We start from the raw sequence: 24420 nt of genomic DNA, 5'->3' as shown, positions 1-24420 counted from the left end.
AAGTTTCCTACTTTTTTGTTGTCAAGATTTAAGATATGTTTCTGCCATAGCATATACTTTTGTCACAGTTATGTAGTTTTCATTGTTAATTGTAAGAGATCAAGGATTCTGAAAGGAAAAGTCATATTTCCAAGTAAACTCTGTTATGTGTCTTATACTTGATTTCAAATGCACTTGTAAGAATGCTATCTAAAGTTTTGAACTTTTGGATTCTACTGCTTTTCAATTTGAACCATGAAAGGTTAAGGTCACTAGAATTGGAAATTCTTTGTTCTTACATAATGCCATGTTTTGAGGGAAAGCCCTGCTTTAGGGAGTCCTTGTTTTGTACGTGAAGTGCAGAACAACATGACAAATAATGTGCAAAATAAGTGTTTGTAGGGATGATCACCTTAATTTGTGATGGCAGATCTGTTGTATGGAATCATTTATACAAAACAAAAATTTCAAACAATTATAGAAAAGTGTTCAGCTTGCATTGTAAATATGTTTGAAGTTAGCTGAAGTAGAAAAGTCTATACATTCAATTTTCATTCAAGTTTAAGATAAAGAAGAAGATAAAAATAGAAAATAAAGACCCTTCAGAATTTCTTCTGGTTTTCAAGACCAAGCTTGGTCATTAATGCTTTTCACTTACCGGTAAAAAGAGTGTGGTTTGCATTAGATATAAGATTTACATTAAACTTGCAATATGGCACAATTTTCATGACATTTCACATCTAACATATATTCATCTACATGTTTGCTAATTGCATCCTGCATTTCCCTTGTTTTACCCAGTTACCTCCCCCTGTAGCTCCCTCTGGTGGTGGTCTTACGCAGTCTTTATTTTATTGCTTTCTCAGGCATAATCTCCACTCCACGACATCACCATTCTTCTACTCCCCAAAGCCAGCCTGCTCGGGACAATCGTTACCGATATCATTGACCCAAGCTTCACCATGACTGTGACCTGACCTTCTTACCTGTTGGACATCTTAGTCTTTGCTGTGTTTTATTTTCCTGATCCAGTTCTGGTTGCTATAATTGTTAACTGTCTTGATCTGATATTAAGTGATACTGGAGGGCAGTAGAAAAAAAGACATTTGGAGGCATTGTTTGTAGATACTACAGGATGGAATGCGTCCACCATGCCCCAGATATAAGATTGTCTAAAGATGCAATTGGCAGTTGTTAGTCTTTAAAAAATGTAATTCTATCTTATTATGCAGGTTCAGTTATGTAGAAAAAAGTAGAATTTTTATAAATTTTAGTATATCTCTTTGGAAGAGATCTAGAATTTGTCTTTAATGAATTGTTATTGAGTGGTATACATATATACCATGACTTGGGGATTTCTATTTTGTGCTCTACACCTGTGATCTAGTCCTGAGGTAGTGTATGTAGACACTGTGTCCTGTCTGTTGTCGTAGTCCTAGTCTGTGCACAGTTAGCTTCTTAGTCAGTGTTACTATCATATTCTGCTTTTCATTTTATTTTCCTTTCTATTTTTTAGTCTGTGTTCATTCATTCTTGTTCCAATAGCATGTTTGCAATCAGCAAAAATCAAAACACCTAAAGCTTAATACTTCAAAACAAATTGCAGGCACAACTTATTTGTATAATCATTGCATAATTTTTCTTTAAAAAAAAATATAGTATTTAACTTTGTGGTATATTCATTAGTTGGCCTATTCATCTAATTCTAAAATACTCTGAGGAAAATTACATTGTTATTTGAATTTAAGAAAGTGTCACAACACTTCAACATGATATTTTACTTTTCGACATGGCATGTCTAGATATATTTTGTTATGAGAGGAACATGAGATATGTGAAAGTAACGTACATCTGAGGATAATATCTCATCATATTACACAAGACTTGTCATGGAAATTTTAACTATGCACACTGTGACATCAGCTTTAAGATAATCAATTTTCAAATAAGAATATTAAGTGGATGTGTTATTTATAGAATTTATGATATGTGACATATTTTCAATGATTTATACATATGTTTGCCAACCATTAAAATCTCTGGTTATTAGATATTAAAGAAAGGAGTGTGCTCAGTGGATCGACTGGGTGTCTGCCTATTAGTGAGTGTGGATGAGAGTTCATAAATACTGCCCTGTGGATCAGGTCCACACTCAGCCTGAGACTGATTCTGCACTTAGCAATAAAGAATTATTGTCCAGTTATTGACCGTATCTGAGGTCAACAGCTGTTTTGTTTGACCTGAGAACGGATCTGTTGCCCAAAGCTATAGGCTAATAGCAACAGATCCATTTCAAGGTCAAGCAGAACAGCTGTTGTCTGAGGACTGGGTCTATAACTGTTGTTATATGCAACTTTCATGTTGAAATGTAAGTAATTATATAAATATATATACACAAAATATAACGATGCTGATTTACCACCATATTACATGTTCACTTATTGAATGAAACGATTTCCTCTGCTTGAATATTCACGAAAATGTTAGGATTTTGTGACAGAGCTGCCTTTCCGTTAGATATGATGTTGCAGTTTGTAATATTATTAAATGCAAAATTTGTGGAAAATGCATGGCACTGCAGACGTGAATTGAAGATCACATGACATGCATATCCAATGAAAATAGACAATCAGTCAACAGTTTTATAGCTGTTCAACAGTTCTTAGACTGTTGACCAGGACCCAGTCAGCTGATCAGGATTAAAAGAAATTCGGCACTTTTTTAAGGTTAACTGTCAAAATATTGATTTTTAATTGCTGTAATTTTATATATATGGGAAAATGAAAGTGTATAACAATGCGTAGTGCTGAATTGCAGATTTCTCTGTAGGACTGCAGACTTTGTTTCTGTGTGTTGTCATATTGTTCTAACCTTACTCAGTTTAAATCTATACTAATCCAGTTTAATTTTATCCCTGGGAGAATACTAATTGACTGTCGGGGAAAAGTAGCATTATTTATGGTAATAGAAATGCTAATGCATTAAGTATGTGAGAAAATCAGCTTAATATATGGACTGGAAAACACAATACTGCAGTATATAACACATTATTTTTTGCACATCTTTTTTTTTCAAATACGCGTTACAATTTAATGCTTGAGGTGTCTCATTGTAAACATTGATTATTCCATATACTGTGTTAGTGGCAACCGTGCAATACACAATTTCTAAGAAGCTTGGATTTTTTGTACACATTTGTTTTGTTGAATAAAATCTTTCAAATTTTTTCAATCATGCTTGTTGATCAAACCAGAATCGCAGATATTTGGATGGCTTTTTATACAGTACAGGATTTCAAAATCATGAGATAACTATTATTCCTTTTATGAGGATTGATTATTGTCAGATTTCCTTGGCAAGTCGGCCAACAATTCTCAGATGGAAAGTCTTCAAGTGCCATTTATGGAAATTGATTACCACTATTATTGTAAATATTGTCATTTAAAGATTACAGTGCAAAATCCAAAATATCTCTTCATTATCGCCTCAAGCAAAAATCAATGGAAGAGGTAGTGAAATGGCACTCATTATGGATTGATAAATAATTCTGTATTTGCTCAGCATTAATTGTGTTTTATGGATGGCTAAATGAAGTGGTATTTAATATGTTAACAAGGATGGAAGGTCAATGAACAAAACATTCCATGTTAATGAGCAGAAAATGCCATAATATATCATGGTAAATGTAACTTCAATAAAAACAAAACAAAAGGATGTTGATGCAGTTTAGGGGGTTTATCAACTCGAAAGTACGAAGCATGTACTCCCGTCTCATGTAGCTCCCTGTTGAAAATTTCTTTATAAAAATCTTACTTTAGGAGGTATAGATATGATCAAATGTCATTAGCACCAAAATTAAAGCTTGTAAATTATACAGAAAAGTTGTTGGAAAAAGAAAAAAAGAGTAGCAGATGTATATGATTTCATACCACCTTCTAGAAATTGAACCCAGTACAGAACATGTTTTGATTTTGCAAAATGAGATTAAATCTTTCTTTGATATTTCATGTTAATATGATTTACTTCCAAAAAGTCACATGGTGTTGCTAATCCTTAATCATAAAATAGTGAGTGCATTCATATTTCTCCCAAAGGCCTAAATGCTTATTCCATCATTGGGTGCCTTTTGTACATACCATCTTTGTTCACATTGTCCGGGGTTTGTGCTTTGCATACAAACCCTTTATAAATGTCGCTATTAAAAAGTTGGGCTTGGACTAAAACATTACTCAATTTTTGTAACAATAAACCACTCGGTGAAATTGCTCCATTCGTAATTCAGATTTCGCTTGATAATTAGTAAACAAGTAAGGCATCAGCCACATAATAATTGACAGAATTTATCACATATTTGAGTAATGTGCGTAATATTGCTGTTCGTTGTCTCACTACATTGCAATCTAATTAAGATTAGATCCTATGATCCGCTCATCTGCTATCGTTACACTATGTCAGTTAGATTGACTACATTGTTATTACATGTACATGTAAAACACACTAAACAATCTGATAGTGAGAAACTGTCATTTTCTATCTTTAACGGTAAATTCGAACTCAAGCGATATAATTGCCTGCAGGTTCCCCAAACTTGCACGGAACCAACCAAACTTTGAATGTCAAGCCCAAGTTTCAAATTGTGACATTTTTATGCAAAGTGCAAAGGCCTTGAGGTGTGAAGGTTATTTGGTATCAGTATTCATTAAAGGCAATGTTATTAACTGAAAGAGTTTTGTTAACAAAATTAAAGATGCCACCTTCGGCAACCAAGCTGCAGCATTGACAATCGGCGATTGACATATGTAACAATTATTCAAGACCATTAATAATGAATGTGCTGCTGTAGTGGAAACATTATGAATTATTGCACATTAATATTACTAATTATTGCACCATCATGTTACTGTATTGTCGCAAACTACGCCTATTGTCTCCATTCACACTACATCACAGAGGCACCGTAGGGTAGGTATTCCCGGACTCAGGAAGTGTGGAACAAAGTCTACCAACATTTGACCTGTGAGATTGCTCACCAATAGTGATTTACCATTGGCAAAACATTAGTACAAATGGCAGATGTACCAGTAGTTTTACAGAACGGGGAACAGTCTTTATAGATGTGACAGGAATGGAGTTTGGAGTCCTATGATATATTGATAATGATGAATAAAACATGCTTCATTTGCAGTAGAAACTTCTTAAAAGGAAGAATACATCACGAGTGACATGGCTTTTATTGATTCTGGCCTGTCCTTTACACTACTGCATGGAGTACAAACTGCTTTACCTAATGACACGACTGGCCCATCAGTTAACGCAGAGATAAAGGGCTTAGTGTGGGATAGACTGAAGCATTCTCTAATGGTGGAAATTCCAGCTCCTTGATCAGGAAATTTGTGAAGTGGCTAATGATTATTGGCATAGATGAGTCTGCCATAAAATATCTTGACAATGATTTCATTGACCTGTATCTTTAGCTGTTGGCTTTTACAGTATCAATGGAAATCTCTCACAGTAAATCCTGATTACCAAATCCTATGTATTAAGATTGCTGTGAGTTTTTTCAAACATAAGATATGATTGTTCTTTTGGAAGAAATATTGCACAAATTTGATCAATTTACACTGTTTTTCTTCCACAACATAAATTGCTCCCAAAGGAAAGGTAAATCTTTCATATTTGGCAACATCCATCATTGATTCATTTATTATATTTGATATCCACAATCTTTTTCATGCAATTACTGCATCTGGTTACTGCAGTGCAGTATTGCATTCAGGCTGTCACAATTAAGACTTAATTTATGGTGCTAAGACTATTCAATGTACAATTACACCTTATTTTAGCCTTTCAAAGTGGTCAGATTTTAGGGGGAACATGTGGATGTGATTTGTGCCCAGAAAAGCATAATGTGAAGGGGTTTGCTTTTGGAAATGAAGATATAGCTATGAATGGGACTTTTTGTTTTTATTAAGTAAATGTTGGTAATTACAAGAACTAATGAAAAAAATGTGAAATGCATTCATTTCATAAGAATAGATACAATGATATGATACAATTTTATATCTTTTTTCAAGATAAATATTCCAATCATTATGCACTATATTCTAAAGTTTGGTAGTAATAGCATTGCAATGTATTCCCCTGCAAGCAGAAATACTTATACTGATATACCATCTATATATGTAAATTAATTTTTATTTTTATTTCTAAATCATATTTTAAGCCAATATGGCAATATCACTTGTTAATTAAAAGCATTTGAAAAAATTCAGCAGTTAGATGTAATACAAATAATTTCATAATTGGAATTGATTTTTAAAACTTAGGTCTGATTCATCATGGGACGAATGGGTCACGTGATCAACATCCTCCAACCAAACTGGTAGATGAGGCAGACATTGATGATGCTTTTAGCAAATATAAAAATAATCACTCCCTCTCAGAGGAACATGAAGACAGCCTCTCTTCCCCTGACAGTCCCACTGGAGGTAAATAACCAAGGAAATTGACAGATGACATCTTGAAATTTTACAATATATGTGCGCTTATACAATGTAATTGTATAAGCTAAAGAGATTTGGAATGTATTTTCATTAGATAGAAGTGGGTATATATATATATATATATATATATATAAACTGGTTTTTAAACACTTAAATCATGAGTTGAAATCCATTCATTTTCTCACAAAACACTTATAATATTTATCATTTGAATATGTTGACAGACATGTAACATATGACTTAATTTTCTCACAATTGATGAGCAAAAATCTCTTCACATGATTGATTTTCAGATAAGTTGCACAGGCATTGAGTAAAAAAAAAATTTCATATTTTCAACTTTTTAATTTGATGTCGTTTAATGGATGTGCTTATCCTTTTGTAAATCAAACTAATTACGCTGAAGTGTATTTAGCTCACCCGAGCTGAAAGCTCAAGTGAGCTTTTCTTATCACCCATTGTCTGTTGCCTGTCTGTAAACTTTTAACATATTCGACTTCTCCAAAACTACTAGGCCAATTTCAACCAAACTTGTCAAAAGGCATCCTTGGGTGAAGGGGAGGGGGGTGGGGTAAGTTTGTTCAAATGAAGGGCAATGCCCTTCTCAAGGGGTCATAATCACGAAAATGTAAAAATAGGATGGGGGGTACATATCATTTAAAAATCTTCTCAAGAACCACTGGGCCAGAAAAGTTGAAATTTACATAAAAGCTTCCTGACATAGAAAAGATCCAGTTTGTATAATTCAAGGTCCCCATGGGTAGGTTAGGGCCACACTAGGGGATCAAAATGTTTTATGCTGATATATAGGAAAACTCTTTGAAAAAACCTTTAAAGTTCAAGTTGTTTTTATTGATGTATTTGATGGTGTATGCTCCGAATTTCTTCATTTTACAGTATCTATAAGTTAGCCATTTCAAATGTCTTTACTTTTGTTACCCATGTTTTGATGGTAATTATATAAAGGTACATCACTTTAGAATCATTTGAAATGCTGATGATTTTGTTGTCCATGTAAGCATTAAGGTATTTGATGATGTATTTTTAGGTACCCCATTGGGATCTTTAGAAATGTCTTTACTGTATGATGCCACTAATAATGCTCTTCATTGTACCATTGTGAGAGCCAGAGTAAGTAGATATTAAGATAGAGCAGAATCATTTGATATGAAAATGTTAGAAAATATATCCAATGCATAATCTGCTAATGAATCTGATGAAATTGATATATTGTGGAGCATTTCTGACTAAATTACAATATGATAATTGACATGTATTTTGAAATTGAAGGGACTGAAAGCTATGGATTCCAATGGTCTATCTGATCCTTACGTCAAATTACACTTACTTCCTGGGGCAAGCAAGGTAGTTGTCTGCAATATACACAAGAGAGAGAACTCTTACAATATGTCATTGGGTTAATTGTACTGGTAAATTACAAGATTTTTATGAGCATCACAGATTAAATGATAATTTTAGGTATACCATATAATTATATCTATTCAATATGTAGTCAGGGTGGTTAAGGTGTATATTTTTTATGATAAATTATTTTTAATTCTTTCAGTCCAACAAACTTCGAACTAAAACAATACACAAGACTCTGAATCCAGATTGGAATGAAACCCTGACGTACTACGGGATAACGGAAGATGACACGATTAGAAAGACCCTGCGGTAAAAGGATGGCAGACACAAAATTCTGTGTCCTTTTGTCCTGCTTCATTCAAAAATAACGTCTTTTACTATATTTCTTAAATGTGTTTTAAGTTTCCAAGTAAGTTGTTTGATAATTTTCTGAAGCATGAAAGGTGTATCATGACAGATATTGTTTAGATTATGTTTTCCCCACGTGTAGGTTGGCTGTTCTGGATGAGGATGCCTTTGGGTTCGACTTTATTGGTGAGACAAGAGTTCCCCTGAAAAGGCTTCAGCCACATCATACCAAACACTTTAATGTCTGTCTTGAAAAGCAAATTCCTGTAAGTAGCACCATCAGTATTGTAAAACAAGGCATGCTTGATTTTTTCTCGTTAGGTTATTTACCTCAGAAGTTTGATGTAACTATGGTCATGTCTGCGTAACATTGTTTTCAAGGCACAGACTCTAAAATTAATAGCAGGTAATTGTTTGGTTGAACTTAATTGTTGCTGATTTTTATATGGTGTGTGAATTACATCTGGGTTTACCAATGTGGGTTTTTTTCACCTGCTAACTAATTTTGATATGATTTATTACATTTTTTCTCCTATTTTTATTTTTTTCTTTATTTGTTACTCCTTTGCTTGTCTTCAATTCTGTTACTGTCAGATTTTTACCTGCTCTGATTGTTACTGATTTTTACCTGTTCTGATTGTTACTGATTTTTACATGTTATGCAATTTATTACTGACTTTCAGACTGACAAAGATGATGACCTTCTGTCACATGACCGAGGTAAAATCCTGCTGGGTTTGAAATTTTCCACGTCCAAGCAGTCACTTGTGGTGTCTGTCGTTAGATGTGTGGAGCTGGCCGCTTGTGATACTAATGGATATTCTGACCCCTATGTCAAACTGTAAGTAATGCAGTTAACTTCATTTCAGTTTCCTTTAGTACAATTTAATCCAGCTCTCCTGAAATTTGTTTATTATAAATATTAAAACAATTGAAATAGTTTTATTGCTTTGAAATTTTTCAATGTCATCTAGCAGCAATTATCGCAATTCACCTTTGAATTAGAACGCTTTACCCGATATAGTATTGCGTTGTGTGATGACACAATTGAATGAGACGATTGAACAATTTGAATGACATGTTTGATGTAATACAACAAGTTTTCATTGGCCGATTACAGCCCGCCCACTTTCTCGAGCGGATTCAGTGTAGCTGGAGATCCACCTCTTATAGAAACCTTCGATTTATGGGTCACAAAAAACTGCGGACGGTTGAGGCCTGATATCGGTGTATTCTTGTGTTGCTGTCTCATAAACTCAATATAAAACAATCTTAACATATTTTCCTACTATATACTTGTGTCCAAACATACCTTCAAATATTCATTAAAGCCACACACGACCCGAAAACTCGCAGCTTCAAATGATTTCGTTTGTTGACGTAGCCATGTTAGGTAGCCGGTCAATTCGAACTCTTGCTATTGGTATCTATTCATAAAATTGGTTGTAAGTTATGTATTCGCTCTTCATTTATTATCAACACGAATAATTAATAGAAATTAAAACATTTTTTGTACCAGTTTTTGTAAAGGTAAAATAAGCTCTTGATTAACGAAAATGCTACATAAGCCTAGTAGATGGAGACCGGCCGGCATAAGCCCAGTAGATGGAGACCGGCCGGCGCAGCCGCCCATGACTAACGAAAGCCGCATTGTCGTGAGTTTAGCTATTTGAATAATTATCATTTAATAGGACTGGGGTGGTATATTATTTAAACTATTTAGCTAAAATATTTGTGGGGCATTAGTACACATCTAGACGCTATTGTGCCAATTAGGAAATGAACCGGGATTCGAATTGACTGGCTACCTAACATGGCTACGTCTACGAACGAAATCATCAAAAGCTGTGATCGAGTTTTTGGGTCATAAGGGGCTTTAATAAATATTTGAAGGTATGTTTGGACACAAGTATAGTAGGAAAATATGTTAGAATTTTTTTTTATATTAAATTCACGGGCACTGGAAGTTAATGTAAATATATAGTATGTGCATGTATAAAAAAGCACATACTATATATTTACATTAACTTCCAGTGCCCGTGTATCGGCCAAAGCGTTCTAATTCAAAGGTGAATTGCGATAATACAAATTTTAAAGTACATGTATCTAACAAAAAAGTTCTTAATCAAATATTGGTGCAATCTCAAATTAGTGCACTTGCTGCCCCTCCAACAAAGTTAAAATTTTAATCCTACCAGTACAGAATCATTCCAGACACAGTCACAGATGAGCAGCATGATGATGAAGACTGATTTCAGTTATATTCACATTTCACTTTAGATACTTAAAACCAGATCCAGAGAAGAGATCCAAGTTTAAAACTGTGGTAAAGAAGAAAACTTTAAATCCTGAGTATAATGAGGTGGGGTTTTTAAAATTTATTTCATTTGACATATACACGGGTCATTTAAAAAGTTCTGAATGCACATATTGATATGTTGTAAACTGTGCAACATCATTACGTTTTAAATCTCCATCATTCTTTGAAAATACTCTCCTTTGACTTCCTCTCCACAAGGCACTGGTGATCTGTAGTCCTCTATAGGTTATACCCTTCATACGCTGAAAACATGGCACTTCTGACTGTTATATGAATCGAGAACTGCCATCCTCACATGGCTTGTTTGATGAGAGGATTTAAATTGAAAATCGCATACAACTAAGTTAGGGCTGTATGGTGGACAAGATGATGTGGCAATGCCTTTTTCTTTTGGATAGTTTGATAGATTTAATTATCGTGGCATAACTGTATTTCTCTGGTTCCAGTTGCTAGTCAGACATTTTTGTAATGTTCCATCACTTAGAACTAACCTGTGACACTTCAAATGTTTTCTTACATTAAAACTTTATGTACTGGGCCTTTGGTATTGAAAAACAAAGCATGCAATGCTCAGCACACTAAATTTTTTTCTTTGCATGATTAGAGATCTTTCTTTCATTTTCACAGTCCATGTCTTGTAGTTATGTTTGGTTTCTTACTCATATATCATCACCAGTTTTGATTTCATAGAATCACGATTGCGCATAAACGGAAACCTTGATACCATATCTACCCAGATGAGTTATTGCTCCTTCTAAAAGGTTGTGGGGTGCCTTCGAGCAAAGATTTTCCAAAGCTTTGATAGTTCTTTTAATGTACTGAAAACAGTTAACAAAATCTCCACAATATCAAACATTGAGTGCTTAACATCTCTTCAGCATTTGCAGTTTAGGTCACCTGAGTTGCTATAAATTTGATCTTTGAGTGACATTTTACTCACTTTGAAATTATTTGCCCATCTCTGTACTGCTGAATATCAACGATGTAATCTCCATCTACTTTGTTCAGATCAGCTTAATGTCCATAGGCTGAAACCCAAGTGTTGCACAAACTTTGCAATTAGATTGAAAAATTGTTTTCTTTTTTTGTCCATTTTTTTGCTGGTTTATATAAAAGTCATATAGGTAAATTGCATGATGTCATAATAGATGTTCAAAAACAATATCAAGAACATTTTTTATCCTATACCAGTGTTTAATTATACAATAGGACTTTTTATATGACCCCTGTAATCCTTGATATATTTAAAAATATTAAAACATCCTTAAAGATGCAATAATTTCAGAATTGTAATGATACTTTGTTTTTAGGAGTTTATATATGAAATAAAGCATAATGAGCTAGCTAAGAAGACACTGGAGATTACTGTGTGGGACAGAGATATTGGTAAAGCCAATGACTTCATTGGTAAGTAATCGGGATCGTGATAAAGCTAATGTCTTTGCATGCCCTCATAATCGGAGATTTGTGGGCATTTAGTTTTTGGTCTGTCCATCTATCTGTCTGCAGAAACTTTAACCTTGCCCCTAACTTTTGAATCAATGGTGATGGGGGCATTCATATTTCGCATGTGAATTCCTTGTGACAAGACCCTTCTTTTTGTATGAAAATTTTTTGACCTTGTGACTTTCACCTTGGAGTTTGGCCTACTTTTTAAAATTTTAACCTAGGCCATAATGTTTGAATGGTTAGTGATAAGGCTTTCATATTTCACATGTGTATTCCTTTTTGACAAAAACCTTCTTTAGGTAACAAATTCTTTTACCTTATAATTATGACCTTGAAGTTTGACTTACTTTTGACAAACTTTATCCTTGACCATAACTTTTGAATGCTTAATGATAGGGCTATCATATTTCTCATGTGTATTCCTGGTTACCTTTCTTTGGATACTATAATTACTTTGCTGCCATATTGGGACATTTGTTTCACAAACACATCTTGTTTGGTAAGTAATCAGTGACAGTGGTAAATTTAATGACTTCGTGGCAACTGGTCAGGATAGGGCAAATTTAATGACTTCATTGTTAAGTGGTCAAGATAGGGATAAATCTAATTATTTAAATTCATTGGTGAGTGGTCAGGATAGTGGTAAATCTAATGACTTTATTGGCAAATGGTCAGAATTATGGTAATCCAAATGACTTCATTTTAAGTGGTCAGTATTGTTTTATCAAGCAGTTGTTAATTTTGGTATATTCGAGAATTTTTTTCACTAATGTATTGACATCACCTGGTTGAGTGAACAAGGTCAGCCTAAATGTTTGTAACTAAGTGCTTGAAAGTAAGCTTCATTTTGGTAGTCAATGACGACAATGATTTTTCTTCTTTTTAAATTGAAAGTACGAGTTGCAATGCTTTGCGATGGCATACTTCATGAAGTGTGTTAGCGTTTCTTGATAAGTGTTACAGTTCATACTCTCATTTATTTTTAAAAATGAAATTTGTATTTTATATTTACATTCTGCTTTCATTTCAGTTAGAATTCCCAACCCTCGCAATAGACATTCTATATGTATCTAAATTCATACATGCATTTTGCTCAACTCCCATCACATTTATGGGGAAATGGTTATCATTGCAATTTGTAAAGATATCAAAGAAAAAACATGGGAAATGTAAATATTTCTTTATAACTCTTAATCGTAGGTGGTGTACAACTTGGTATTAGTGCAAAGGGTCAACGTCTGAAGCACTGGTACGACACTCTGAAGAATCCTGACCACAAGTTTGAGCGCTGGCACACCCTGGCCGCCGAGCTAATTCCAGAGGTCTAGATTAATACCCACCCTCCCCAATTCTCTGTTGTGTTGTGAGTTTTATTTTGTATAGTAATCCTTGCATGGCATTAATTATGTCCCAAATGGGAGAACCTCTACATTGTACATTATATGTATCCTAATACAACTGTTAACCCCCATCAAAGTAAAAGAGACTAGTTGTTTTATTGATGTGAATTCCTTGCAATAGTTTTTTTTTCAGTAACCCCTATGTTTTTACTGTAAATATTATACAGTATAGATTTAGAGTTACTTGGACTCTTACAAGCAAGAAATGTGTGGTCATTTATAACATGGAATTAAATCTTTCAATATTCTAGAATGTAAACAAGTGATATTGGTGCAATGGTAGTACATGTATAAGTTTTCTGGTGATGTATTGAGTGTCATATTGAAATTTTCGATGAAGCAATACATTCATTATCAGTTAGGGATACGACTATTTATGGAGTGTTTACAATATATATGAGGTGTAGACAACGTAAATGTCAGTTTGTTAATTTTGGGACAACACACCTAATTACCAAAGTAGTACTGAAAGACTTTGACGATAAACTAACAATTCATCATAAAACTTATGAGTATAAGGCTTATAAAAGTTCATCTTTAGTTTCTCAGGCCAAGCATTCCGATATTCAATGAGGCAGACAGATTGCTTTTGGGTTTTGTATTGGGGGGGGGGGGGGGGGGGGGGGGTATAGAGAGATGTAACATGATTTACCACTCTATTTTGCATAACACACACACACACACACACATAAAGTATAGACTTGCTAACTGAATCTGATGGGTTTTTTTGTCATTGTTCAATATAAAGTATAAATCAATTCATGTTTTTAAACATTTGTTGAACTTAATTATTTCACCAGAAATGAACACTTCAGTGTTTATTCCACTTTTCAATATGTTGACAAAATTGATCAGTGCAGTAATTGTCAGTCAGATGTGGTGGTACCTGAGAAACTAAAGTCTAATATTTTTTTGCCCTAAAGCATATGAAGCTTTAATAAAAAGTATATCCCTCACTCAAACTTTGGGAGAGAATGGTTAGCATTTTAAATCTACCAAGCTAATTGTTTTCAAGTAATTGTAAACTAAGACTGCTGTAAATAATGTGAAAACATGATGAGGTGTTGTACATAAACTACTATTTTTTTTTATCAACTAAGAAATAGTTTTGGAGGGATATATTAACTTGTGTTTAAGATTACACTTCTCTTAACTTATTTTTATCAAACTTGCTGGGATGATGTCTTGTATATATTGTTTTTATGAATAAGGTGAAAAAGTCAGCATCATTGAAAGGAATATTCCAAAATTTCTTTTGTACAAGATTAAAGCTACATTTTCTTTCCAATTTTGTCATACTCGTAGGAATGGTACCTTGTATACATGTATACCTTTGGTTTCCAAGGCTACAGTGAAAGTCAAGGTCACTGGATGGGGAAATTACAAACTTTCAGAAATGGTGCTTTGCATGAAAATCTTAATTCCTATATTTGTTTTCAAAATTTATTGTAAATCAGGTCAGGGTTGCTGAAAAGAATGTTTTGAAATTCTCTGTGTGCAAGGTTTTAGGTATGCTTCTTATTCAATTTTTATGAATGAAGCCTACATAAATAATGAAATATTACCTTGTAGCAATGACTAAAAAATGTTTACATGGTATTCCTAGTTAATTGGACACAAAAATGTAAATACTCCATATATGATCATATATTAGACTGACTACTATCAGTATTCTAGTGAAAAATTGGGATTTTACAAATCTTTCTTTCACAATATACAGAATATACTCAAGCAAGTAGTACAGTAAAATACATGAAGCTGTCCGCGAATGAAAGTGGCAATTTTTTCAAGCCTGTCTTTTTTTTTTTCAGCCTGATGAATACTAACAGAGAACACCAGATGATTGCCCGGCAGAGCTAATACATTTTAATTCTGATTGTGTTTGAATTCTGTACAATAAGTTCTGCTGTTGTAGATTTTCTTGTTTCAAATAGTTTACGTTCAACATTTTGATATCTTATTTTCAACATAAGTTTGTAAATCATATACAGTAAAACAGGCTTTTAACAAATGTATGCTTATTGTGAAGTGAAGTTTATTCCCATAGGAGAGGAAAATACCAAAAATTTCATTTGACATCATGAAGTTTGGTTATAACAAGCCATATTCCGGTGGCCCTGGAGGTTTGCTACAACCATGTTTTACTGTAATTCTTTAAAAATCATTTTATTTAAGTTAAAAAATCTGTAAGCAATCACTTGATATGAATATTGATGGAAGAGGAGAAGAAACTTTGCCCTTTTTGTACAAGGATATTGTCAAACATTATTATTTGTTTTATATTCATATTTTAAGTGCAATATAGGTGCAGAACAATTATTAAATTGAAAACTGTACTGTGATATTTAGCTTTTGTTCTGAGAATAGATCATACATGTATATGCTAAAAATGATGCTTCTTATTCAACTGTGAAAAATCAAATTTATGTGTCACAAGAATTTGGAATAATATTCTTAAGTAGAATTTATGTCTTTTTTGTGCTATATGTTTGTAGTTTGTTGTATTTTTTGGACTCTGCTTTTAAATTTCAAAATAGGTGACTCTTGGTAGGAGATCACGTATTTATAATGGCTTTGGAGTCTATGATTTATAAGAGGGAGAACAGGTAATCACACAGCCTTGGGTATTGCATACTGATGTCTTCCATGTCATGTGTAGAAGTCTGCATATGCCTGTAATTTGGGTATCAGAATGACAATTGATATGTAAAGTCATCAAAAAAGAATCTCTCTCCATACCAGACCCAAGAGGGACCAGTTAGTCCCACAAAGCCCTTTCCCCCTCTCCAAGGATCCACTAGTGGTTTTTGTTTGCTAGATGTATATTTGTTGAAATTTTGACAATTATTTAAGCTACCAGCATTTGACATCAAAAACACTACACAAAAAACTGAATTCTGGTTATCTGTGCTGGGTACTCCCATTGTAAAATGTGTTGCAAAATTTCCATACACAGTACAGCATAGAATGCCTTATTGTTTCAAGGTTGTGAATTTTCTAGTTTATGATGATTTCAATACTCTACATATGTATGTTACATGAATCTGTTACAACACTCGTATGTTTAAAAATATTAAATATTTTTGTTCAATTCAAGATCTTTTTTCTCCGACTCTGGAAAACTATTGTGGCGATGGCCGTCACCTTGCCGCTCCTACTCCAACATCTTCCACGACTTTGTCCCCACTTATTTCTTGTATCGACGTAGCCCTTGATAGCACATCATTACACCTCGTTTGAAAACTCATTCTAGAAATACTTGCACGTGTATTATCTGTACGGGAAGTATCAAGAGAGTACCGTAATCACATGACTTGAAGCGCCCCTATTTTCTCTCTCTCTCTCTCTCTCTCTCTCTTCTTATTCAAAGTGAGGTCTTGAAGACAATTGTCCATCGTGTCTGACATTTTCCGTTGTTGAAAGGCAAAAAACGGATACGTTTCAGTACCAAATCTTTGACTGATTATTTTTGGGAGTTCAACTTCCCTCTAGGTCATCAACCACTGAGTGTATGAATATATTGTAAAGGACTTTTGTTTTTCCTCGTTTTATTTGAAATAACACTTGTCCCAGAATACGTTCTCCAAACATACAATCCTAGTGGGGCAAGCAATAGGATATCTCTAATCAAGCAAGAACACAACTGTAAATAAAGAAAGGAAACAGAAACAATATCAATCTTACTCTCTAATCTACCTCTCCACTAACACACACATATCATGAAACAAATGAATATTTACAAGGGGGGGGGGGGGTATCAATATTTTCTATATACAGTTAGTTGCCACTATTCATTGTCACCATCTTCCAAGTTTGAGTTCATTGATGCGTCAAAATATCCATGTTTGCAAATATCTAAGTTCCAAGTACTGCAAAGGCGAACCACAATCGTCTGCGATCCTTGGCAGTTTTTGATTGTATAGCTGTTGATTTCCCCTCCTCTTCGGTCTGAATCCAAATACTAGCTGCTCGTGGATTCCCGTTGATATACGGTCCAACAATCCACCACATTGATTTCCATGTTCTATTCAATTCAGCAACTATCCATGACGCACGTTCGTGTATCCGTGCCGTCGTCATACTTAAGTTACTAAAAGTAGTTCACACCGAACACGTGTCAGCAAATAACACACTGACACAACTGCCGTCTTACCATTGACGTAGCTCACCCGGACTTGATTATGGTTTTACACCGTTTTGGCAATATTTCAGCCATTTTACGACGGTCCGGGAATGAATACCCGTCGATAAAGTTACGCTTGGTGATTTTTACAAATGGGAAAGATCGGTGTGTTCGATTTAGTAACCGTTTCATAAAAAGGTATGTCCGAGTACAACAACAACAAAATTATTTATTCTCAAATAAATACAACATGTGTATTGTAGAGAAGTAATTTGTAATATATCATACAGTATTGTACATAGCATGCAGTTAACGTGGAGGACATGCCCTCTCCCTTATAACCATTAAAAATTTGCATAATCTTTTAAGTACAATAACATTTTTAAAGAAGCTGTTTAAATTTATATCTATCTGGTCTATTTGTATAATATCTATCTAAGTTTTCCAATCTTGATTTCTTAATAGTTTCATCAGTACATTTACTATAGTAAATAGATAATGGAACTCGTCAGCCAAATCATTATTATTACATAAAGGGGATACTCTTTCATTTCTTGGACACCTGATACGAACAGAGTTACAGCTCTCAATCGGAAAAAAAGTTAACAGGGTTACCGCTCTCAATGCTGTCTATGGTATTACCATTATACCATATAGTATTGGGGTTAGCGTTCAGAACAGTAACACCAGACGCAATACGGAAAGCATCAACCCGCGGATGATTTTTCCAATATTGTACGATATTTTATATTTAAAGGAGGGATTTATTCTAATCTCAAGCTAATAAAAATATAAATTTGCGTGTTGTTAGATTATTATATGAGTATTCTGACTGATGAACACCGGCGAACATACATAATGTTATATGAAAGTAACTTATTTTCCCCCGATGATGTACATATATTTTTTTTAATTTAAGTAGTACTCTACATCGTCATAATGGCTGACTTCCTTTAAAAACATGGATGAAAAAATCGATATCAGCAATATTTGACTTTTCCTTTTCCATTTAAATACCTAGCCGAGTAGCTCAGTAGGTTAGAATACCGACTGCTGAACTGTAGGTCGCAGGTTCGAGTGCAGCAGGGGTTTTAAATTTTTTCCAGATTACCTTCTACTAAAACTGTATTTTTTGACAAAATAAAGTAAATTTGAACATTTTCAACTTCAAAATACTGCTGTACATGTCCTCCACTTTTCATCTACATCAAATTTCTCTGGTGTAGCATACCTCCTTAAATTCCTTGTCGACTCATAAACCAAATGCATCATAAGTGTCAGCTAAGTTTTCGCTTTTTAAGGCATTCCAGAATGCTTGTTTCCTTTCGTTCAATAGTTTGAACCATTGCTGCTTCATTTGGTTTCTTTTCTTATATGTGTAACCGGTCTTGAGTATAAGAATAATCCACAAGATGGTTAAGGTCGTAGATTCGTTTACTTTTTGGAAACAATGAAAACAAACCCTATAACAACAATAAAAACATATAAGGACAAATACAATACAAAGACAAAAGACACTATCGAACATATGATATATGCAACGATACAAATATATATATATATTGGTCATCATTTTATCGTCAAAGGACATAACTCTCTGAACCATCAATTATAAGTAATTGATATTAAAAAATGAATATAATGTACTGCAGTGAATTGCATATGTACATGTACATACCAGTTTATGGAACTGAGCTACAGCTTCCGAAATCAAGGTGAACTGCTTAAAACTCTTATGATGACCTATTGAATAATTTACTAAAATACTAAATTCTGTACACATATATCACTCTGCGCATTTATATTACTTAAAACTCATTATTTACTTAAAGATTAGAAATTATGTTTTTCCACAATTCTACTTTCAGTAAATCTTTCACTCATGACTTGCACACAAGTTTTATGAATAAAGAAAAGTTTAATTACTTATTTAAATTCATTACTTGCTTTTAATCATATAGTAAAACTATCAGCTACTTACAGTTGTTGGTGTTAGCAAATCCTCTATAAATTAAATATATATTTTATGCTTATTTAGAACTCAATAGTGGCAACACCCTTTGGAATCTCTTTCAAAACTAGATTTTCCTGAACTATTTCATAAAAAGAACTCAGGAATTCCCGCCAGGAATTCCTATTGGCTAGAACAAAATACTAAGACCAATCAGATGACAGAACAAGTATGACACCTAAGAGGTACATGAACTAATCCGAGTTATGTTCTAACTGGACCCTTACGGATTAAACCATTATATTTAAAAGGGTGTTTAGGTTTCTTTAACACACAACACAAAGTTAGTAAGTAGCGCAGCGCAATATGTATTGAAGTGAATGAATGTGAATGGCAATATAAAAATATAAAACTAAACTAAGTACAACTACCACATATGCTTCTTTTTCTAAATTAATTTCACTCCATTCTTTAAAAATTTCTTGAGCGTGTGTAACAGGTAAACCATTTGTACAATTTTCAGCTGCAATGTTATTGCCAAACTCAGTTTTCTTTGATAATAGAAGTTCAACATTTTCTCTATATAGTCGAGTTTGTTCTTCCATATTTTGGAAAGCAGTAGTAAAAAGTTCACACTTACTTAATAGAAAATAATTATTTGAACAATTGAACTACAATTTAGCATAATATTTTTACAAAATATGTGGGAATTATAGACCAAACGCTACCTGTCAACGTTATTATGACAAAGACGTTACTAAACAAGTTTTGTATATTTGAACTTCCTGATGAACCATGTAGACATGGAGAAAGCGCTAGCAGTAAATGATTGATTTTTTATGGAATGTGTCATTCTGATTTTCAATATATATATATATATATATATATCTTAGAAGTTGATTCGGCCCAGTTGTGAATAAATATTGAAAATCAAAATGACACATTCCATGAAAAAAAATCATTTACTGCTAATAATTCCAATGTTATTTATTACAGTTGTTTTGATTGGACAAAAATAAAGCTGAACAAGAGTTTATACATCAATAAATCCGAAAACGTGATGTATTCATACAGCCTGAAAACAAATAACATAGTGCGGGGAAACTATTAAAATTTTTGCAATTGTTAATGAAGTGAATGCATTGGAATTATAAGAATCAAACATTCTTTTTGAAGAATTTATCGATGTGTAAACTCCGGACATTTAACTCTCAAACTTAACATGAAAGTGCTTCGCACTTTTATTCAGTTTGTGAGTAAAATGTCCGGAGTTTACACATCGATAAATTCTTCAAAAAGAATATTTAATCCTATAATAAATGCAGATATTTGCAGTAAATGATTGTATTTTATGGAATGTGTCATTCTGATTTTCAATATATATATATATATATATATATATAGAGAGAGAGAGAGAGAGAGAGAGAGAGAGAGAGAGAGAGAGAGAGAGAGAGAGAGAGAGATTAATGTTTGTTGTCTCTTCTTTCCATATTTACATAAGAAATCAAATTAACGCAAGCGTCAAAGACATCAGGCCGCAGAAGATGAAAGGATTTTTTATAGATCGGACCATACTGACATTACGCATTTTGTAATCTCTTCAGGACGTAAAGTTAACAGTGTAGTCGTATTTTAATTAAGATATCTTCATTGATATAGTAAGCAAAATTAGTTAGCGGAAACGATTTTACGCAGAAGGATAACAATTTTAAAAGGCACAAATACTTGCGGATAAACATGAATGTTTTGAGTTTTCACTTGTCTAAACTCAACTCCCCTATCACCTTAAGAAAACGTGAGTATATTTATACTAGTAGTGTGAATACACAAAATAGTCTTAAATTCACAAAACACTTTGACCCCCTTTTTGTATTTCATGAATGAATAAAATTATATATTTAATGTAATAAATAAACTGAACCCGAAACAAACGCAGTACAAATTGACAATTCTAATGTTTATTTATTTTCATTTATTTCTTGAGATTGCACACCTCGAAGGACAATGTAAACAATAATTTCACCCCCCCCCCCCCAATTAAGTACGTATTACATTAATTAATTTTGAAAACATTTTTTAAAATGCATTCACATCACTTCCGCATTCTCTCACCAGAGGGCGTGTTACGCAAGTTTCACATACACCTGTCAACGCTTGAAATCACGTAACAATATAATCACATGATATAAACAATCACTCTCGGTTTCCTTTCCCTTTAAAAGTCCTGGCAACAGGTAATACATCAGGCTCTTTTCATAGCCCACTGACACTTTATTAGTACATATTTACCATTTAGCTGCTTGTCTCCTATTTTACAAGTTTTATCGTATTTTCACAGCCTTTCTTACTTTTGATTCCATGTTTACAGTTAAATCTCCACCACGTGTATGTCCTACATTCATACGCATATTACGAAGTAGTTCCAAATTTATGATCAGAAAACGGCGATCTTAAACAATTTACAGTAAGCATCAATTTAACTGCACCAAAGACATATCATAATATGACTAAATATTTAGTCCAAAACAGAAATGTTAGATAATAGAAACTTTTACAAGATTTCTGTAAAAGGCCGTTGACAGAGGTGTAGTGCGAGGAGCGCACGGAACTCTGGGTAGAGAATGATCACTTCCGCAGAAATGAAAACATTGACTCCACAGAAATGCATGCATAATATACATGTATAATGAATAGATAAATGCATTGAGCCAATTTTAACTGCGCAAAGCATAAATCAAAACTATAATTCTTTTTACAAAATACAATTATTACTTTGATATATAAACACAGGTCCATCGGATGAGACCGCAAACACCGAGGTCCCGTGTCACAGCAGGTGTGGCACGATAAAGATCCTTCCCTGCTCAAAGGCCATAAGCGCGGAGCAAAGGCCTAAATTTTGCAGCCCTTCACCTGTTCACCGGCAGTGGTGACGTCTCCATATGAGTGAAATATTCTCGCGAGGGGCGTTAAACAATATTCAATCAATCAATCCATATAAACACAGTAAATATATTTTCTATGAATGTTTCAATTCCCAGGAGTACATTTCTGTACTTTGATTTTATTAGCGCGCGTGAAATTCTCCCCCATCAAAAACACCATTCACACAGCTTCCGGCTATTTTTAAACGTTCTTGTGACATCCTCCCCCATCAAAGACACCATTCACAGCTTCTGGTTATCATGTTAAAACATCATCCATTGTACAAATAGCTTATACAAAAAGATCTGAAACAACTTGAGGAGGAGGGAAATTCTGGCTTATCTGACAATTTTTAAAAACAAAGAACTAGGTTGTATGTGTGCGCACGGCCCGCCTTTAGGCTTTCCAAGGAAGTCGCCTTCGACTGTATATTAAGCAATGCTGAACTGTAGATCACTCTGGCTACATCTTACTTGTAAGCATGTATCAACTGCTGTTGGTGGCGCTGGGTGTACTGCACCTTCCATATAGTCGTCCATGCTGCTCTCCAAATGTGCTTCAGGGTGATATCATGGTATACGGCTATGTCACCGAGGAAAAAAAGAGCTATCAGGTATGCCAAGATATATTGCTTTGTTTTATGTTTCTTTTAGGATATTGGCATGCTGTTGGGGGGGGGGGGGATGAGAACAATAAAATTTGAAAATTTGCTTTCAGAACATGGTCAAAGTCTATTATGACGCAGATGAAAAGAAAGTGGCAAAGAAAACCACGGTCATGATGGGGAATAAACCAACGGAAGTACTAACCATAGACGACTATGTAAAAGGGAAGCGTTACGTCATAACAAATGGCAACACTTGCAATGTCACGGAATTGAAAGAGCAGTTCGAAAAAATCTGTGTGACGCCTAATGCAAAGTTTTTAGGTTCTACCGTTCTGGGTAACACTAATACCAACATGAGGGTCGATATGTACAGCGCCAACATCCGGCGAGGCGAGATTTCCTTTGAGACCAGTTTTATGGTGACGCCGATGGATGGAGGTGATTGCACCTTAGTAGGGGTTGTGGCAAATGGAAAAGAAGAGGGCAATCTTTTCATGATGGAAACGTCAATATACTCGAACTTTACGTTTGAAATCCCTGACAAATCTGTCTTTAAACCGCCTAGCGAATGCTTCCGTTACGAAAGTATGGGAAATCTGCTCTTTGAAGTTATAGGACGATACCGTCAGAAAAACGTCAACTATTAACCCAGAGAAGATGCCGTCAGAAAAACGTCAACTATTATAACCCAGAGGATACGTTTTGACTGGAACTTTTGTTTTAGTTTATTAGTAGTATTTTCTTCAATCAATGTAGCTGCACTGAAACACTTTAGTGATCTATTAAATGTATATGAATAGGAAAAACATGGATTGTACTATTTAGAGAATATTCAGGTTAAATGTCTTCTTTTATGTTACACTATATGGTCTTTAGTGTAATAAAGAAATGATACATCCCTTCTGACTCTTTTTTTATGCGTGGAGATATAAAAAAGGTCGATGTGAATATGTCCGTATCTATAATAGGGCACTCCATGCAGTGTCAATTTACTAGGACTATTTTCTCTCTGAATAATTATTTCAATGTCTTAACGCACCGTAACTGTATTAGATTAGATAACTGCTAGTATGATCCTACCTTCATAAAATCACATTATGTATATATATATCGAAACATCAGCCCGCGTTTTACAACCAAAAACCATGTCATTCTGAAGTTTGTCATGACAATAGCATTTTTCCTGAGCATATTTCATTGCAGTTTCTTAATTTGCGAGTTTGGAATTAAAGAAGAGATTCAGACTGTGTTTATGTGATATATTCAAAACTTATTTCATTTGCTTTCGGAAGTCCCCGTCTTTGATTAAGTAACGGTCGATGGCCAACAATGATCAGCTTCCATACCACATGGACCATGCATAAAGCGTACATGTATATTTGTTAAAGCCCGAGCTACTCTGGTGAAAAGGTGAAGATCGCGAAAAGTGATCAATCACAAGAATCCT

At 34.0% G+C, this 24420-nt stretch overlaps 2 protein-coding genes and 1 long non-coding RNA gene across 17 annotated transcripts in view; 2 read left to right on the top strand and 1 right to left on the bottom strand.

Annotated features, from left to right (window-relative positions):
* The window catches only part of LOC125646246 (rabphilin-3A-like), a 51668-nt gene extending 35210 nt beyond the window's left edge, over positions 1-16458 (top strand). For 12 of the 15 annotated variants that reach the window (XM_056157638.1, XM_048872460.2, XM_048872493.2 and 9 more), the window contains 10 exons: positions 6306-6467; positions 7531-7613; positions 7773-7847; positions 8050-8159; positions 8341-8464; positions 8882-9039; positions 10479-10560; positions 11829-11925; positions 13168-13289; positions 15179-16458. In XM_056157638.1, the coding sequence (XP_056013613.1) occupies positions 6306-6467; positions 7531-7613; positions 7773-7847; positions 8050-8159; positions 8341-8464; positions 8882-9039; positions 10479-10560; positions 11829-11925; positions 13168-13289; positions 15179-15193 (1028 nt within the window). In that variant the 3' untranslated portion in view covers positions 15194-16458. Of the gene's footprint in view, positions 1-6305; positions 6468-7530; positions 7614-7772; positions 7848-8049; positions 8160-8340; positions 8465-8881; positions 9040-10478; positions 10561-11828; positions 11926-13167; positions 13331-15178 lie in introns of all 15 variants that reach the window. The other 3 variants (XM_056157655.1, XM_056157650.1, XM_048872516.2) reach the window with 1 other exon arrangement.
* Positions 16459-18906: 2448 nt separating this feature from the next.
* On the bottom strand, positions 18907-19868 carry LOC130052478 (uncharacterized). Its single transcript, XR_008800830.1, has 2 exons — positions 19169-19868; positions 18907-18953 (listed from the first exon to the last, which is right to left on the bottom strand). It is a non-coding gene; the product is annotated as an uncharacterized LOC130052478 (long non-coding RNA).
* A 2741-nt stretch (positions 19869-22609) lies between these two features.
* LOC125664871 (uncharacterized) lies at positions 22610-23872 on the top strand. Its single transcript, XM_048897674.2, has 2 exons — positions 22610-22979; positions 23084-23872. Exons 1-2 carry the CDS (start codon positions 22848-22850, stop codon positions 23618-23620), a joined length of 669 nt encoding a protein of 222 aa, XP_048753631.1. The 5' UTR covers positions 22610-22847; the 3' UTR covers positions 23621-23872.
* The last annotated feature ends 548 nt before the right edge of the window (positions 23873-24420 follow it).

Source organism: Ostrea edulis, chromosome 1 (genome assembly GCF_947568905.1).
Source record: "Ostrea edulis chromosome 1, xbOstEdul1.1, whole genome shotgun sequence".
Classification (NCBI taxonomy): Eukaryota; Metazoa; Mollusca; class Bivalvia; order Ostreida; family Ostreidae; genus Ostrea; species Ostrea edulis.
This window is presented reverse-complemented; position numbering and strand designations above follow the sequence as displayed.